General features: G+C 37.6%; 1 protein-coding gene across 1 annotated transcript; it reads right to left on the bottom strand.

Moving 5' to 3' along the window:
- Positions 1 to 1,063: 1,063 nt before the first annotated feature.
- usp53b (ubiquitin specific peptidase 53b) lies at positions 1,064 to 19,234 on the bottom strand. The gene is given in 18 exon segments (XM_034687342.1): positions 1,064 to 1,116; positions 1,119 to 1,139; positions 1,609 to 2,423; positions 2,528 to 2,606; positions 4,711 to 4,772; positions 6,652 to 7,366; positions 7,515 to 7,637; positions 10,158 to 10,326; positions 10,424 to 10,573; positions 11,672 to 11,818; positions 12,757 to 12,862; positions 13,904 to 13,986; positions 14,241 to 14,354; positions 15,008 to 15,142; positions 15,362 to 15,454; positions 16,048 to 16,208; positions 17,370 to 17,566; positions 18,964 to 19,234. Coding segments are annotated over 17 exon segments (3,120 nt in total). The 5' UTR covers positions 17,464 to 17,566; positions 18,964 to 19,234.
- Between the last annotated feature and the right edge of the window lie 621 nt (positions 19,235 to 19,855).

The following is a 19,855-nucleotide window of genomic DNA, read 5'->3' as shown; positions in this document are numbered from 1 at the left end:
ACCTGAGGGCTGCCACAAGCACCACAGAACATCACAGTTACCAAAGAATGTAGACAACCTGAAACTGGATTCAGACCAGCAGAATCATATTTTGAGAAACATTGTCTCTCAAATATCTTTAGGTATCTATCAATAGAGGCATCGAAACTGCCTGGAATCATCCAGGAGAATGAAAATTTGGAGAGAGAAAAAAAGAGCAAGGATCTAAGTCAACATTTTGTAACAACCAATGAGGTTAGCTGGAATGGGGCAGCCCTCAGTCATTGATTAACACACAGATGTTGTACAAGAACTGATAAATGATAACAGCTGAAACAAATCAGTAACTGAACTTATATAAATGTTGCAATGTCTCTTCCCTGGTGAACTGAAGCCCTCTACATGCATAAATTGATTTGGCTGTCCTGATATTAGTCCTTAGACATTTAGTATTGAATGAACTTTCTTGAACCTGCTCTTTCAAATCTTCAGTCTATAAGTTTTCTTTTGTCTAGTAAAATGACATCATATTCTTATAAAATATCTTAAACATATTGTTTCATGATAACATGTCTTGATTTTCCATCACATTACCTCCTTTTCATCTCTGTGTAATAACTGTACACAATATACTTCATCAAAATGTGGCTCCAGTAAACTGTCATGCCTCTCTTGCAATATACAAGTATATCTCCATTCCTTGATTACTTCTCCAGAAATACTCAAAAAATACAAAAATAAACATTTTAAAATTGAGATACGGTGACAAAAAGAATAATAGAGACTCAGAATCCCTTTGTGCAAACCAAAAACAGTTGAGATTTTGCTCTAAACAAAATCTGCTTTCAGCAATACTGGGGAGTAATGGAAGACAGTATACGTGATAGCTGATAATCTTTCAAACAAAATGCAACAGCATTTAGAAATAGCATTGACTTATGTGACAAGCTTGCATAAACACATTCCACTCTATTTGGAGATCTCTGGCTTCAGGACATATTTCCATTCTGTAAACTCTTTGGCATCCAGTTGGTACTCTACTGACCGCTGCTCATCCATGTAAACAATTTTTACCAAGTAACACTCATAAAAAACCACGTTCATCCAGTCCTTTGGCTGTCACTGGGTTCCATTTGCAGTGGGTTTATTGCTATTATGGCCTGTAAAGAAAAAAAAAGAAATGAAAATCTAGTTTAACTTTAGTTTTATGGTTCACCCTGTTTAATATTATAAAACAAAGTACACAACTTAATGCTGTAATATTGTCTATTTTAGACAGTGTCCGGCTGGAGTGGGCAAAGAAAATAAAACCTTTATAGCGTTTTAGATTCTGTTTTATATGGTAATGTTTATTTATATGGTAGATTAGGGGATAGTCTTGATTATTAACTTATAAACTGTAAATGGATTCAAAATAATCACACAGGATTGTACCTGACAAATAGAAAGAAGATGGTTTATAATATGTATGTTAAATTATCTTATTTTATGGTTTACCATAGTCCATCTGATTGATTTGCATTATTTTCCTCAACGACCGTAACAACTATATATGATAGAGAAAACTGCTAGGTTATAAACAGTACAGCTAAGTCTCAGGTGAATTTGAGGTTTGTGAAAGAGGCTTACTTGTTTCAGGTCTTGCTTTTGGCACATCTTGTGAGTGTGTGTCAGTGGGGAGTGTGTGGCTGGTATCTCTGCGCTCAGTCACTACCACTGTCCGTGGCACTGTGGCAGAGAGGACAAGAGGCCTCTGGTTGTGGTACTTGAGACGGTATGTTTCCGTCATACAGTTATCCACATTGAAGTATGTGGTCAGGGAAACCTCTTGAGCTGGCACCGCTTGTTCACCCTTGCAGCTAGTTAGTCTTTCCTCACTTTCACATGATGACGGGGTGCTCCTCTCCAGGTCAGAGCCCGACTTGGAGCTTGCATCTGAGAGGGCTCTGAGGCCTGACATGTCAGGTTTCTTGTGAGGACTGACAAAGGATGTAGATGAAAGACGAGGACTCGAGGGAAAGGTTTCTTGAAGCATCCTCGGACGAAACACTGCGTGGCTTGTTTCACCCTGATGAGGAGGGATGCGCTGGGTTGATCTGAGATGAGGGGACCCTGTTGTGCCCGGCGGACGCTGAGTGTTCAGTGGAAGAGGCTCTGCAGTCACATTGCTGGGAGGGTGGTATTGCAGAGTCATGTGAGGACACTGGGATTCAGAGACGGCGGACTCGCTGTTGCTCGAGCGGTAAGAATTTTCTCTGTCCTCGGGCTCAGAGAGAGCAAGATCGTCTGAGCTGTTCCATTCTGAGCTGCTGGTTTTTGTGATGTGCCTCAGGGCTGTACTTTCTGCAGTGTGCTGCTCACTCGGCCTGCTATCAGAGCTATTGGAGTCTCTTTCTGAAGACGCTACTTTTCTGGAGGTACTGGAAGTGTACTTTGATTTCCGTCTACAAGAGATGTGTTGCACAGAGCCATGGAAATGATCACTGAATATTGCAGAACATCAATTTATTAGAACAAGTTGGATAACACTTAAAATATAGGACACTACCTTGAATTTGGACTGCACTTTAGATGTGAATGTGAAACTTGGTCATGGCTCTTTCCCTGAGGTTTGGGTTGATGTTTACCTACAATATATAAAACAAAGAAGATTAAACCAGAATGACAGTAAAGGAGACAAAGTGAAAATACATAGAAAAAAAACCCCAAAGTAGCAGTACTGCTTTGGATAGGTCTGCTCTGTAGAGACAAGTAGCTTTAACATCCTGTAATTAGCGCTCAAGGTAGCCCGATGTATTTTTATCTTTTGACCTTTCCTTCTCTGCAGAGTTAATTTAAGTAGAGCATGTTTAAAAGTGCCAAACTATGTATGTGCTGTGCACTGTAGGAAAATTTAGAATCCAACAAATAAGACGACATTAAAGAAAAAACAAAACATAAAAATACAAGGGACGAGATTAGAGCCTAAAAAACTTGGTATTGAGATTAATGAGTTCTTTCTCAGAATTTAAAGTTTCAAATCAGAATCCTGAGAGAATGGAGTAAAAAGAAGTTAATTTGATGATTGTAGACTTTGTTCTAAATGGGTAACTATGAACTGTCTTCTGAATTCTAAGATTGAAGCTGGCATTGACAGTTTTATATATCGTGAAAGTAAAAACATGGTTGTTATCCCAGGAAGGTAACCGCTAACTCAATTTTCTGTGACATAAAAACTGTACTTTCTTGTTTTAACATATTTTGAGTAGATTTTCCATCAAAGCAGCATGCTTTGTATGTGTTGTAATTAGTTAAGGGTATGCACAACCCCATTTGATCGTCTGTTGAGACACGCTACAGATAGGGAGGGGCTGCTATAGGAGGGCTGATTTTCTCAAACCCTTAAAAAATAAAATTAAATAAAAATTCAGAGAAGATATTTAAAAACTCATCTCTTAAATCAGGGTCCTACTCTTGTGTACCCCTAATCCTTGTTCCCTTGTTATGAACCAGGCATACGCATTAGTCTACAACACAGCAAAATTGGATCATACAAGAAACCAAGCAGACTATGTCATCTACACATGTGACTATAAAACTGTTGTCTTATCAGGACACAAGGGGGCAGCAGCTGACTGTTAAATCCCATAAGACCCTCTCACAGCTGGATAAACTAGTCAGTACCAGAGCAGCAGGGTGCTGAATTCCTTCCCTTTAAAAATAGATGTCATTTTTTTCTCTGCTGTTGTCCTGGAGAGGTCTATTCAAGGATAAAAGCTGTAGATTTTGGTTCAGTGGCTAAAAATGCATATAACTTTGATAAAGAATCAAATGCCGCGCACTCAAAGTAGTGCATGAACGAGGAAGATATTTATGACAATGCCAGCAGCCGTGTCCAGCTGTGCTGTCTGAATGAGCTTTGTGGGATTATCATCAGATTAATGCCTGTGCTTGGCTGACTGGGTGAAGAGGTTAAAGAAACCAATCTAAGCTTATATATAAACTCAGACATAAATCAGTGGTCAATTATTCTCACTTTGTAAGAATCCAAGGACTCACAATTCATTTGTTATACTAACAGAAATAAATAAAATGAACAAAAATAACCCTCCTCCTGTGGAAAGTCTTGTGTGACTGGAACTCTAAAGGAAAAGTGATCTTTCTTGCTGTAAGATCATATTGTGGTTTGCATAAATCAGACTTTAAACTATTAAAAGACTTTAGTGTATGCAGTAGATACTGTGGTAACCAATCTGTTGGACTGCAAGTCTTAATTCGTACATTTCCCTGTAAATCTATTCCTGGAAGTATTTGCAGATTAAATAAGAGTTGTAACCAATCCTGGGCAGAGATGTGTTCTTTGATGCTTTTCATCAAGTTATCATTTTCATGTCAAGCTATTTTTGTTGGTTGTGTGTCTTATTCTTTCTCTTTTAAAAAAAAGGTTTTTTTTTAACTTTAGCTTTATGTTTTGTAAAGTGGATTTGATAAAAAATTACATCAAACACTGTGCCTGTCCAAAAACATTGGCTAAACCGTACAGTTACATAGCCTATAACAATAAATAACACTAAAACTAATAATAATAATAATACTAATATCAATTATTATAGTTATTATTAAAAATGCTCAAAAGTGAATCACTACTGATAGTAAAACTAGCCAGTGAGTTAAGGGTGTTTCGCACTAACTTCACAAATCACAAGCAAACTTTAGCAGTTTGAAAGGAAGATTGAAAGCCTTGGAACTTACCATTGTGTGAAGGTGAGGACATTACGCTTGATTTTGCATCGCCTCCTTTTTGGTGCAGCTGACTAGAAAATAAAACAGAAGTTATTTTAAGCATGTTATCAGTCAATCATAAGTCACTTAGTTTTTTTTTTTTATTTTAATGGCCTGTTGATGCAAAAGGAAAATATTAAAGGATTCCGAGCACCATTAAAAAATGAAAGAAATCCCAGAAACAGGAGGATCTTAAATTAACTGTTTCATTAGGTCCAACTAGTTCCCATGTTAAAGAAATGCTGTTCATATTTTTTTATTATAATAACTATTGTGATTCCAAAAGTGTACAACTCCATGTAGTTGTTGCTACTTTGTATATACTCACACCATTTTTTTTTAACTTTTGATGATTTTTTAAGACTTCTGTCAAGTTTGACGATGAATTTAAAAATAAAAAACTATGCTGAAAGCACTGATTTAAATATATTGTAATAACAATGTCCTCTCTGTAACTAAAGAACATTTTCACAAGGTAAAAGCATGATTTATAACAATTTATAGTCACACGCTTGATTACCAATCACATATTTGATAATTATTTCCCCAATATCCTTTGGGAATTCCTTGTATGTCAATTTGAAGCCACTAGAAATTTGGAACACAATACTTCAAGTTTGTGATATTTATTTTGAGTGCCCCATGAAGAAGAAATGGCAAATAAGAAAATGAAATAATAACAACTATTGGAAAACTTAATTAACAAAAGCATTTTTCATCGTAAATAATATTACATAGAAGCCAGAGAAGTATGCAAGAGCCCTGAAATATTACATTTTTGATGTTATTTGGTCACTAAAGGTACCATATGCTTTGCTGTTCATATTATCTTTGAGTTCAGTGGATTACAAACACATGGTCTATTAGCTGAGATGTTTTTTTCCTCAAAGAGTGTATGTAATGCAAAGTGATAGCTCACCTAAGTAACTACAGCTAATGCCATGTTTTGATGGAACTACGTTCCCTTTGCCAGTGTTTAAAAACCCTCAACAAAAATAGATTAATAGGAGCCTGCACCAAATCTCTGAAGCTGAAAATAGACAACTCCATTTGACATGCAAAACACTTTTGTCAATAATCACCCACAAACAATGCTCACACTTAGTATAAACAGGCAAGTAGCTTTTGATTTGTTCAAAAGATCACTTGTGTAAAATACCTGCACAACCACACCAAATTCAAACCCAATAACAGCCAAGTTAACAGGGACATAAGTGACACTATTTTTGAATCAGGATATAATTTTTTTTAAAGGTATATTTGGGGCTTTTTTGCCTTTATTGACAGGGCAGCTGAAAAGACACAGGAATATGTGGGGAGCAGAGAGTGGGGAAAGACACAGCAAATAGTCAACTGGCCGAGAGTCGAGCTGGCGACCTATGCAACGAGGACTGTAGCCTCTATACGTGGGGCACCTAGATCGCTAGGCCACCAGCGCCCCATTTGGGATGGAATTTAATATGCTATGCTATGTATTTTGTTCCTAAGACTCCACATTCCTCTTAGTAAGAATACAGTTTATTGTTATTGGTTTCAAGAGGCTTTAAAGCAACATATTGCATAGATAATTTTCTATATGCCATCAGTGGTGTCAAGTACATTGTCACAATACATTTTGGATAGGATCTGCAATTTAGTTGTCTTAAGTTTCCAACTTTAATATCAATCTAAGTAAAGTTTTGTGACCAATGTAAGTGAGCATTTTATTTTTTTTTGCTTATTAAGCTTATAGAAGTGAACAAGTGAAATTAACAGGCTTAGCTATAAAAGATTGACTTAAGTGACAAAGGCATCTCTTACTTCTTCCTATTGGAAAAAAAGGGTGTTTTCCTAGGACTCCATCTCAAACGCAAAAACTTCAATTTCCATCCTAAGAAATGTTCAAATGAACACAAAACAGTTGTTTCTTACCTTTGCAAATGTGCATCTGGAGTTGTTCTCTGGTCTTTTACAACAAAGCAATCAACCCCAGGTGAGTCTGGGTTGGTGGAGCCGCTACTGAGTCTATCACTGCTCTCATAGCCAGACTCTGTCCTTTGGATGGTCCAGGTGTCACTACGCAGTAAGGTCTTTGGCCCACCCTTAAGTCTGCTGCCCCTTTGTTGGTTAGCCCTGCTCTCTGATTCTACAGAGCTGTGGCTCTCCGTCTCATGCCGCTGCTCGTCCTCATAAATCGTCATCAGACACTTCTGCTTACGGTCATCTCTGGTCCGTACATGTTCCCGCTCGCGGTCTCGACTCTGCTCACTGTGCACTCTTTCCTGGGATGACGGTTTACTGTGCCGTGGGCTGTCATGTTGTTGTTGTCGACGCTGCTCTAGTTCATTGAGTACAGTGTCAACATTTAACACCTCTCGAATGGGTCTCCAAGTGGACTTTGATTTATTGTGACTTCCTTCACTTCCAACTTTTTCCCAATGCTCTTGGCAGCTGTCCTGATCATGGCGACTTGGGGACGTGTTGTTCTTCCGGCTTTGGGTACCAAAGGAGTTGGCACGTGGCTCCTGAGATCCTTTGCTTGAATGGTTTGATGACTTCTCAATACGTGGATGGGTTTTTGATTTTTGGTCCAATGAAGGTCTAGGTCCATTTTCTGGAGGAGATGAAGATCTTGCATGTGCCATCTCTAGAGAGAGAGAGAGAGATAGAGTGGATGATTTTTAAAAAAGCTTGGACCTAGCAAAGTTTACAAAACTGGTTTGACACAGTTGGCATTGTTTTTGCCTCTTCATCAGAGGTTCTCCTCAACAGAAGATAAAGACACAATGCTCTACCTTTGTGTTGTGAAGGGTCCGTCCTCCGATGTCCTCTATCCTTTTTGGAAATATCACTTGGCCTCTTTAAATTTTCTGTTGAAGGCTCCTGGAACTTTTTAGGGCTGCCCATGGGATGTTTCACTGAGGAAAAAACAACAACACACAGGCACATGAGAAGCTAGTCAACAGTTTAGATAATTGCCCTCAAATATATATATATGTGTTTTATAGAGGCTTTAAGTAACCTATTCTGCCCTAAGTTCCCTTTAGTTCATAAAGCATCACGGAGTAAGAGGGTGGCAATAGCTCAGCCTATTGGGAATGGAGGGTCGCCAGTACAATCCCCATTATGGAGCAAGTATGGAAGTTGGGACTGGTTGCTTGACCAGTTTACAACTGGGCACTGCCAAAGTGTTCTTGAACAAGGCACCTAACCCCCAACTGCTCATAATGCTCATTGAATACTATTATTTTATGCATGGACTTTACCTAATATGTGTTGTATGAGCAAATGTGATAGAAATACATCTCATTCTAGGCTCAAACAGAATTGTTTGTCAAATGGATGTATTTAGCTTGAAGTGATGGGGTCATCTCTCCAACCATGGCTACATTTCACCCCAAATTAGCCCACTAGCATGTGAAAAGTCACATATACCTTTCATCAATTCTAAATGTTCAGGGCTACACTCTGTACTACAACCATCGCAGGTACTTGTGTAAATTTACTAAAGGCACCCAGAACTTGCAGCTAATGAAGTCTACATATCCAGGTGAATTAGACCCTTCCTACAAATGTAAGTACATCTTAAAGTTATCTATTTTATCCTCACTTTGCATATTAGCTGCAAACAAGCTATGGAACAACAATTAATTTGGAAAAAATAAACTTAGTGAAGGACAGGCTTCAGTGGATCATTGGCTTAAAATACACTACTGTTGCCACTATTGTCTACCCTGTGGTGTAGTTATGTCATTCTTCAGCAAGCAGGTCACTGTGAAAAACAGAAATGCAGTAAACATCTGCCACCAAAATCAACACAGTCACCAAACAGTGTCACTATCTTTAACATTTACTCAACTCCTACTGTCTTCCATTTGGACTACTTCTTACAGCATGGTTTCCTTAATATTAGTCTTCAAAATTGAAACACTGCACTTCAAGAAGATCAACAGTTTACTATGATATAACAGACATGTTTTAATAAATACATTTCTTCATGCTGACGTTTAGTTGGTGTATGTTACAACAAAGGTGAGTAACAATAGCTTGTAGGCTATTCTATTATAGAGTCCCAGTTTTGTTTATGGAGCAGACATTAAGTTGTTTCAAGAGAGCAGAAGCTAATTTGAGATAGAGTATATTTCTCAAAACTGCTGGATAATTAAGTGATACTGGGACTCTCAAGCTGTTAACTTAAGTGCAACAGTACAGGCCAGTTATTTTTATTAGTTGTAGTTGCAAGAGTGGATAAACAATGATAAAAGACCCGTCACAAAGTAAAGCAAAGCATGTTTCAAATACAAAACTACCTAAATGTCTTACATTCAACTAATAATATAACAGATAACAGTGCATACAACAAATATAACACTTTATAAAACCTGAGCGATATCGCACTCAAAATCAAACAAAAACAATCACTTACACATATTTTCATATAAACAAGGATCCAGTCCCATGCCAGTCAAAGAGCCTGGGTAACGCACTAAAGCAAAACAATCCATCTAAACGGGCACCATTGCCAAAACACCAAGCAGATAAATTAATGGACGCTAACATCAGAAATGTCTGAGGGCGGAGTGAGGACTGTTGAGCAGGAGCATGAGTGCGCTTGGCTACAGGAGTAGGGATTAGGGAGTGAGGCGTGGGTGGTAATCTGCGTGCAACAGAGGCATCATCCTCATGTCAAGTTCAAGCCAGCACACAGGGCAGGACAATCTTTCTGCTTACGGTTTAACAGCACTCTCTAAATCCCAATTCAAACCGAAACTGTAATTTGTAGAGCGAATTTGTTTGTTGCCATAGGTACTGATGGGTTGTAATGTTGATAGTACCAGTCAAATAAAAGAGGCTAAAATGCAAACATAGATTTGAATTCATGGAAATAAAATGCAAATTGATAAATAACTATTCAGATACTTATCATGGCCTCTAACTGTTCATTAGTGCCAAACACTTTAATTGGGTTTTTTATTTACCCATTCACAACAGATTTTCTTCATTTGTTTGATTCTTTCTTGCAGCAACTTTCTTCTGTTATTAGAAGAAAAAAAAAGTGTAAGCATCCAGTTGGAGCATTAAGTTAAATAAACCCACTTTTCTATATTTGAAAATAACTTCTGTGGGCACATGTGTAAGTCTTGAAGACTTTACACTATTGAAACTATGTTACAGTAAACATACTTTTTGGTAGCTAAAGGTTCCTGCATATTACAGATGATTTAAAGTCTTTGAGTTACGGTTTAAGGGAAAAAATAACAAATGGAGCTGTATTAATCTGAAATTTTGTTTGACACAGAAGTAAAAGGTTTATAAAACGTATATGTCGTAATAATAAAGTATAAACTGTGTTTACAAAGATGTTTGAATTAACACACCTTGCCTATCTGTAAGACATTCAGAAGTAAGGACTGCTGATAGCTTAAGTGTTGACGTACCTGTTGTGTCACCATTGACTTGGGCTTTGTACCGGGGACACATGGAAGTTTGTCTCGGTGCGTCTTCATTAGAAACTGGAGAACCTTCAGGATTGGTGTAAAATAAAAGAAGTGGCTGGAAATGTCCCCTGATACATTTAGACGCAACATCTTTCCATTTGGATCCAATCTGAGCAAAAGGAGAACATGATGTGAAAGCATGTAATACACAGTAACAGGTAGACATTTGAACTGGGACAAAGCTGATCAATAGCATAGTTTCTGACCTCCTTTACAGTAGCATCATCAAAAAACATCCATTTTGAAGATTTGGTGTGATAGGCAAAGGCTGAGTAATGTTTACTGGAAAAACAGATCATCCCCACCAGATGTAGCTCACTCCGTTTGGCATTTTCATCAGTGACACGGTTGAAAAGCTGAAAGAAAGGGAAAAGAGACAAGTTTGTTCTCCCCATATCACTCGCTAGCTGATATAAAATCCTTGGAGTAGAGTTTGTGTTTTTGTTACTCTATAAAACCTTTTTAAAGGCCACAGATATCTTCCAAAGAATTAAGTAACTTGAAAGCAACTCTCTGGCAACCCAACAGGCAATCCTCTACTTGGCCAAGTATCTGGACGTTATAGAGTTGTAAAAATTCTCCAAATCTAAAATTTGAGTGGACTGAATTTGACTCAGTTTTGATAAGTTATTATTAGTACTGTTTATTATGTAATTGGATAGTATTACAAGATGAATATATTCTACTATTATTTCAAATTTGACAAAATAAAAATGTGATATTCGTCGTTGTTATTTGGTTTATCTATCATGAACAAGGAGTATAAAAGTAGAACTGTTAATTTGCCAGTAAAAGCCCAAAGACAGATTACAACAGAAGTAAATCTTAATACAATTAACTTATTTCTTAACACAAACCTTGTTGTAAAATATGTAGGTTACGTTAAGTTAAAGCTGCTGTGAGGAACTTTTGATTTATATCAATTTTGGCACCCCATTGTGGACAAAGTGATACCTCTTATTTTTTGTTCTCTACATGCAAAAGTAGTGTTTTAAACTAAAACCTCACCCTGCTGTCTTTTAACAGCCAGATTTATCACCCAATGTGATTATTTGCCATGAAAACAGCCTAAAAAGGGAGTTTCTAAAGCCAAATGTCAATCATGTGGTCTGACACCTACCCCCTCTGAGTGGTTTAAGGCATTAAAAATGACAACAGAGAAGGTATCAGTGTTGTTGTTTATGGTTTTGTTTGCTTTTGAAGGTCATAAAGAGGCATCAGTGTTGGTTTCAGTCTGTTTCTCAGCTGGTGAAAAACTCCTCATAGTGCCTTTAAGTTAGCACATCCCAGACATGGGCAGCAATATTTTGTTTTGATTGTGTAGCCAGCTCTTTATTTTGGTGTTTCAATCTGAAGGCTTTTACTTTTAGAACCCAAAGTATTATAATATAATATATATTAATAATATGTACTATTTGTATTTGTTGTCTCGTGAAGCGTGCTTTAGCTCCTACCCCACACAGATTCAAACGTGGGCCAAGCGATCGAATGACATCATCTGTAAGATCAGACTGCTCAGCATCCCATACAAATCCAATTGTGACAATCTCTGGACAGTTCATGAGCACACGGCGGATCTTGATACTTTGACCACAGTTGCTCTGTAAAATATGACAGAAATAGATGCAGGTTGATAAAGCCAACAAACATACATATATAAACAAGTCTAGTGGTCAGAGGTTACGTTTTTGAAGATTTCTGTGTAAATTGATTCAAGTGTTCTTGACAGAGGTAATCTGTGAATTTAGCCAAAATTTAGCTTGGCACAAAGACAGGAGGGAAGGGGAAACAACTAGCCAATGTAGAGTCTGACTCATAGATTTTAGACAGCTAATAATTTCCATTCCCCTGCGAAGTCTTACTTAGTGTGACATAATGTGGTGTTAGAACTCATGGCTGTCTTTTCTTAAGTTCCTATGACTTCCCTTTTACATCTTCCCTTGAACACATGATGTTTTCCATTCAAGAAAAGACTGAGGACGCTGTCTTGAGTGAGTCTGAACTTTCTGTGATATTATGTCAGTCTTTTGCATAGCACAAAAATCTTCAATGTCAATGTTTCCTTTACAACAAAACTTTGTGACTTTATCTATTTTGCTTTCCAAAAGAGAACTAAAAACTCATAAGACACAGTACTTCAAAATATCATAACAAGAAAAAGCTCAAAAACGGAAAAGAGCCAGACAACATTCACTGTATGTGCCTCATTATTACTAAGTCTGTACTATGGCTCACAGCTTGTTGGAGAATAATGGGTTAAGGGAAGCTTAACCAAACTGAAGCACACTGAAGAGGAAGATAGCATTACAAAATACAGATGAGAGAAAATCAGTGGTTATGGCCTCTCTGCTATTTATATCCTAACAGTATTCTGGCACCGTCTCCCGCCAGCCACTTCGAGTGCCACAGTTAAAAGTACAGAGTATACTCTGCATAGCTGCTAGGATCATTTTGCATCCAGTTTTTAAAAGCATGCTTACTGTTAAGTCAAATGATCTGTTTATAATTCTAAGAACAGCTATGATACTAAATCACATACCGGGCAGCTTCGGAGGTCACCTGTGTTGTTTGCCGCCTGCAGCAATTCTCCAAACATGTCTGACCTGAGCCGCTCGCTCTTGCCCATCATACGATCAACCTGTTGGCTGTGCATAAAAATAGAGATTCTCAATTCCTGACAAAAGCATCTCATATTAATATTTCATTCAGTCAACATACCTCACAATTTGAAGTCTTCAAGTTAATACATATTTCTTAACTGACTTAAAGGCTAGTATCAATCCAAAAAGATCAACTAAAGCAGATTTGAAAACAAGTTGCTTTATGTCATCTTTGAGAATTATCCATCCAATCAGTTAAAGCAACTGCCAGGAACTATAATTTTGTGTACATTTTGGCGCCCCCAGTGGACATAGCATTACCTCTTCTGTTTTCACTGGTCCTGTCCTATGCAGTATTTTCTATTCTTTATTAAAAATTTTAATCCCGCTTCACTGTCATCGTAAAAGTAGACCTTACTGTAAACTTTGAGGAGGAAAATATGCATAAAGGCTCTTTCAGCAATGTTATTCTATCGCCTCAGCATTAACAGATAAAAATAACTATTAATAAATAGTTATTTTATTTGCTGGTGGTTTGGTTTGCATTCGTTTGCATTGCATTGCATAAGCACTCCTCCCCCTACCTTTAAGTTATTTGCATAAAATACAGAATAGGTTACAAAATGAAAAGTGGTGTTCATTTTAACACTCTGCAGCTTTACATAATGAACTTTGATACCACTGTCATGTTATCCTGTTTGCTTTGCCAGGACAGAAGGGAACACTTATGCAGCAGGTGAGCTGAGCATGCATAAAGCACTTGTTACACCAAAGAGAAAAGCAGCATTTGAACTTAGCAGGAAGACACGTTATACTTCAGAGAAGTTTACAAATAGTTTACAATCATACATTTTAACATTTTTTGAAGCTAATCAATATAAGTGAAAATCACCAAGATTTGTTGATATTCAAGCTACCATGGCTTTTGAAATACATGAAGAAAATTGATCTAAGATGCTTAAAATTGCAATCAAATAATTATCAAGCAACTTTAGTTAATGCTTTGACATTTAAATCAGGATTAGCACTCTGGCCTCATTTTTGTTTCCCAAATTTTTAAGCCGTGGCAGCATTTCAAGTACTTACCATAAAGCAGTGGTTGAGACATAATGTACCAGTTCTGTGAATGGATGTGGGTCTGAGGATGCTCCACAACAGCGACACACAAACTGTGGAAAAAAAGAGACATTATCTTAGATATTACAGCTTTTGTTCATGTTTTGGTAAACGGAATGACCAGTCAGTAACGTCTACTTGACCATTTAGTGAGAGCAGCTGTTTATCACAATTATTCCACTTAACTCCTCTATTAAAAAAAAGACACTGCTTTTTTTTTTATATCAAACTGTTTTAAAGCAGAGATGTTTCTTTTTAAAACATTACTTAAAGTTAGATGACCGCAGAATTCAAAAACATGAATTACCTGCTCATACAGCATCATTGCAAACTTCTGATGGGTGATGCAGGATTTGGACGAACAAGCATCTGTTGAAGCGTCTGAAACAATGTGTAAGTGAATCCGCTCCAGGATATTCTCCTGATACCAGAAATAAGAGAAAAATCAGCAACAACACTGAATACAAGCATACTGTGCATACATGCTTTATAGCACTATGGCACATTTAGAAGCACAGTAATTGTGGTATTCTCTCTATCCATACCTTTAAGATAGCATCTGTTCTATATAAATTATACCGACTGAATAAAACATTAGAACTACTGGCAATATCAGATTTGTATTAAATTAAAAATAAATAAAACACTGTCCCTATATTTTAATATAAGTTGTATTTTAATAAGTTGGTGAAGTCCTTCTTGACTAAAATTTTATTTTTATACAAAGAGCTAAATATACATAACATATACTGTTATAACGGACTATATTGGATATTAGATGTTATTGGAACAACAAAAATATATGACAAACAAAACTCATCTAAGAGGCAGATATTTTATATATGCATTCCTAGAGTTCAAAATGCAATTGGCCATTATGCCCATATGTAATTTACATTTAGTCATTAAAATATTAAATATACAAAGCCAAGTCATTTTGTCAGACGCCTCTTCATTTTTAACTTTCATGTCACAGAGGAAGCACCATGATATTATTTAAGGAGAGTGAAGCCTGTAAAGGTCTTCCTCTGAGTATTACTTTGATTAAAAGCCAAAGGCACTGTGTCAACGTACAAAGCACTCAGCAGCATCATCCATTAGGCCGAGCTGGAAGCGTTGTTCATCTTTGAATGTTTCAGCCAAAGCATTTCGCAGGCTGTCGGACGGGAGCACTCGCTCTCTACTTTGCTGAAACTGGCTGAAGATACTCTGAGGAAGAGACACAAATGATTGCTTGCTGCCCTGAAAGTAAATAGCATTTTGAAATGACATTTTTCAAACACTATTTAACTTGCATACAGTTGTTGTTGTTGTTGTTGTTGCATCCAAATGTATTTGCATTGTCTTTATTTTGGTGGAAAGAAATGAAGTAATATTTTCTGTTACTGCAATTGCTAAGTTTAGCTCAAAGTGTAGAACAATGCAAACCTTCAAAGCACAGAAAATGCAGGCGTCACCGAGACAGAAGTGACCTGAGAGCTGCCTCAAACTCCTCCGGAAAATGTCCAGCTGCCAGAGCACCTGCAAGAGTACAACACGACAACAACAAAAATTCCTCATCATAACACTGATTTAAACGGAAAGCAATGTAATTTCTATTAAATGTTAATAATAATAACTAATGTCTTTTAAGTGTCATAATGTTACATGAAGAGTTTGGCAGTACTGCGACACCCTGAAAATCAACACTTAACATGCAGCTTTTCTCAGATTAAAGCCACTTTCGGCTCATTATTTTGGTTTGCTTATGTGACCGAGTCCCAGCATCCCTCATTAACCCACACATGAAATCAACAAGCTCAACTCACATGATTTCGAGACATTGCCAGCATAAAGAGTAAACAAGAACTCATGTTTCTACCAACTTGCTGGTTCTGCTGACCAAGTTATGCTAGGTTAATTTTTACCTAATCTTGTCTCCAAGATTAAAAGATAAGTTGCAATAGTTTCAGTCCAGTAAGTTTGTTTTGGGATGTACTTCTCATTTTAAATATCAGTTGTATTTTTTATTTTTCCAAGAGAAGCGTGGGGAAATGTTAGATTTGTAGTTTGTTGGAGCATCTTTCAATTACAGCAGAGTGAAGTTTTTAGATCCGGTAGAAAAGAGTTCTCACCTGAACAGCACTGTTTAGAAAGCAGCTATTTTGGCCAGGTTCATTCAGCAGGCCTTTGGTGAGCGCGAGAGACAGCATGCTCCCAGGCTGGTAGGATTTTTTTAGGCCTCCTCCAGGTTTTTTGAACATCTTCACCCATGCCATGGAGTTAGAGCCTGCAACTGATGAAAAAATATTCGGATTTGACACTTGTCTTTTGTTTGATAAGATGCTGGTCTGTGCTTCTTTCACACTTAGCCACAGGAAATGTATTTGCATAGAATTTCAATAGCCAATTTAGAATCTATGAATAAACAGATCTTTAATGTAGGGATTTAAAAAAACCTCATATGGTTATTATTGACATCAGGTCACAACATTCATATCCTAAGCAGTATGAAAATCTATATTCCTTATTTGACAACTACATAACATGTTTCTTGTTGATAACCACAGAACCGGCTCAACAAGCTGGAACAACTTAATATCTATTATTTTCTTTGCAAAATAAAAACTCTTTAGTTTTGCCATGATTTTAGGTAGTAACTTTTAAAAACATCCCAAAGATGCGTTTCATTGCTTGATAACATATACCCTAAAATGGTCAAAACACTGAATTTGACCAGCACAAGAAAATGATATTAAAAATGTACTAGACCACAGGGAAACCACTTTACAGAGCAAACATATTTACAAGCAAAAACTGGCTGAAAATGTTACTGAAATTATCATGCTGAAGTTTTTCCCCACAATGAATGTATAAGTGGGCTCTCTTGAAAAGGTCATCAGTTTGTTTTGGTTGGTAATTTCTCTCTTGATCTTAGCTCAAAGCTAAAGCTAGGCTTAGGCTATGCAGTAGAATACAAAAACAACTATGACGAATGTTTCATAGGTAATGAATAATTTCTATGATATGACATTAGGGACACTTTCAGAATAGATATAGAAAGCTATTGTGTTTTACATTTCTGTAAATTCTGAGCAGAGTTTCAATAATTTAGGACAAATTAGAGTCCTACAATGACATGGTTCTGGTATCAACTGAGATTATATTTCAAAAACAGTAACAGTAAAGTTTTCAGTAACCGCTACAGTAAAAAGTTAAACTTTTATGTAGTCAAAATATACTAAACAAACTTAACACTCACACACACGAACAACAGTTAGTATTTCCAGTAAAATAATTAGCTCATGATATTTAATGTGATAATTGCGGCATTGCTCTGTGTTGGAAACAATAAACAAGCCTGCATAAAAATTAAGTTTATCTCAGACAGCTTTCATTGTGTCTCTGATCCAAAATATGTGTTTGAGTTGGCAGCCAGATAAATCTTTTTATCTACCTTCTCCAGAGTTGGGGGGAGACTTGCTGCGGCTGGACATGTTGGGAGGTGGGAGCTGGTGCGTTGGTCTGGCCATGGGCTCCATCCATTTCATCCCCAAGCTCCTCCAGAGCGGTTGGTGGAAAGCATGGTCAGGATCAGCCACAAGGCAGCCTCAGCAATGTGCCACTGGACATTGAATGGCAACCGAATAATATCTGAAGATGAACATTTGGGAAGATATGAATTATTGTTTAGTCCACAGTGCAACTATCAAGTCTCAAAAGCACTACAGCCATTTAATGCTAAAAAAAAAAAGTACAAAATACATCCTACCATGAAATGAAAATCTAAACTCAATGTAAATCCGCCCCTCATTATGTAAAGCACTTTTAAACGATATGCTGTGTAAGGGAGAATTAATTTAAATTAATTTTCATGCCAGAAAAGGTACATATTGTTGAATGTCTTAAAGACTGCTGTCTGCTGGTCACAAGCCCAGTGTCACTGTGCATGGGACCAGCAAACATGCTGATGCAAGAATATGACTACTGAATTGTTTTGGATACAACTATTTTCATTCTGCTTCATCAGTAATACAAGGAAAAGAGACTAATAACACAATGACCAAACTTACAATGCAGAATATATTTTTATTGTCTAACATGATGACCACATTCACATTTACATGGTGTACGGTCCAACTTTGATCTACAGCATATTCATTTATAGTAATTTAATTCCAGACCTTCAAATCTGAGCTCCCGTGTTGGTGTGAAACACACTGACATGTGCATGATTAGAAAACAACTTTTATTTCTCACTTTGATCTGATGCTACTTTTGATTGCTATGTGCGTACATTGGTTGACATGTTATCTAATATTTCAAAGTCTGCAACAGGGAACATGTTGTTCAACGTAAACAGCAGTCTGTCACTGAATTACATCAGACTTTTAGATACAATTTTTAAAAAAAATGTTAAAAACACCCCCTCCCCACACACACACACACACACACACACACACACACACACATACACCACAAAAAACAAAGCACAAAGCAAAAGCTTATTTTTCTCTTAAATACACTTACATGAGCAGCGCACTACACAACAACTGTGCTTATTCTCTCATTATCTGATGCTGCCCTTGTTTGTTTACGTTTGTGATACGTACATTAATGATGTAAATAGGTCAACGATTGGATCATTGAATCACTGTACCCCTTCTTCAAAATATTCCAACGTTTTCATCATGTACATTCAACACTAAAATTTGTGTTCACATGCGTTCCTGCACTAACCTCTCGTACACCATGTGATAATGCCTGTATAGGCCTATACAGTCTAGTTAGAAGCGCCCATCTTTGCAGCAGGGTTCATAAAAAGGACATAAATCCTTTACAGAAGAGGAATTTATAACCATGTCATGCTTTAGCTGCGTTGAATCCCCCCCTTGAAAGCCTCGCCGAGCGCTCTCCCATCACAGTAACACCATGCTGCAGCCTCACAGTGAACTGTGCAGGAGAGCAGAGCCCGGTCAGCTACAATAGCACAAATATGCCGCAACTTGCACAGCTGAGACACGGGGAAAACAAGTGCTCTGTCGACTCACCTCAAAGGGAAGCGGATACGTGGTAGCTGGCGCAGGGCGATCCAGCTGTCAACCGCGCAAAATCCAAACACCTCTCTCCGAATCCTAAAATCTAAACGGGCGAAAAATGACTGCAGTTATATCCAGACGCATAAATGCACTATCTGCCACAGTGGTCCCAATCCCTCCGACACGCACATAGGCGGCAGCGCAAGCCTGTGTTTGTTGCCACTCAGACCCAGTCGGGACAGTGATATTTCGGTGAAAATTCGTCCCCTTTCCGTACGATCGGGGCCAGTGATGGCCTGTGCCAGGATGTCCGACGCGGATTAGTGATGTTTTGAGACTTGAGAGGTCAAACTCCGCCCCTAGTGTAGCCTCAAGTGCACTGCTGCTGTATAGCAATTTTCAATCCCTGCATGGCAAACTGTGTGCTGGCGGAAGGTCAGACTTCCAACTTGTCATGATGATGATGAGAGAAGACATCACATGACTGCACTGGTTTCATAATCATGCAGCACTGAGGGTACTAAACCCTGCCTGTTTTGTTTTTTTCCCTTTTTTCCTTTTTTTCAATTATTCTCTTACTTAAATGTCAGACAACTGAACATAAAAACGTTTCATGTCATAAATGAAATGAAATACCAAATGTGTGAATACGTCACATTTTCTATGAGAATAGTTTTTCCTTATTTCCCTCTCATATCATTAAATATTACTTATGATATTGATCATATGGCCTCACAATATAAGTAATCAGCCATTTTTATACATGTGACTCTACTGCTGCAGTAAACCGGACATGGGATCACAATAAGATGGGGCAGATGGAAGGCCTGGAAGGGGAAGCCTGCCGAGCAGAGAAGGTTTTTAAGTGTAAACAGGACGACCAATACAGGCTGATGGTGCCCAC

This window comes from Notolabrus celidotus, chromosome 7, assembly GCF_009762535.1.
Source record: "Notolabrus celidotus isolate fNotCel1 chromosome 7, fNotCel1.pri, whole genome shotgun sequence".
NCBI lineage: Eukaryota > Metazoa > Chordata > Actinopteri > Labriformes > Labridae > Notolabrus > Notolabrus celidotus.
The sequence above is the reverse complement of the archived record's forward strand: the minus strand, read 5'-3'. Positions and strand labels throughout refer to the sequence as shown.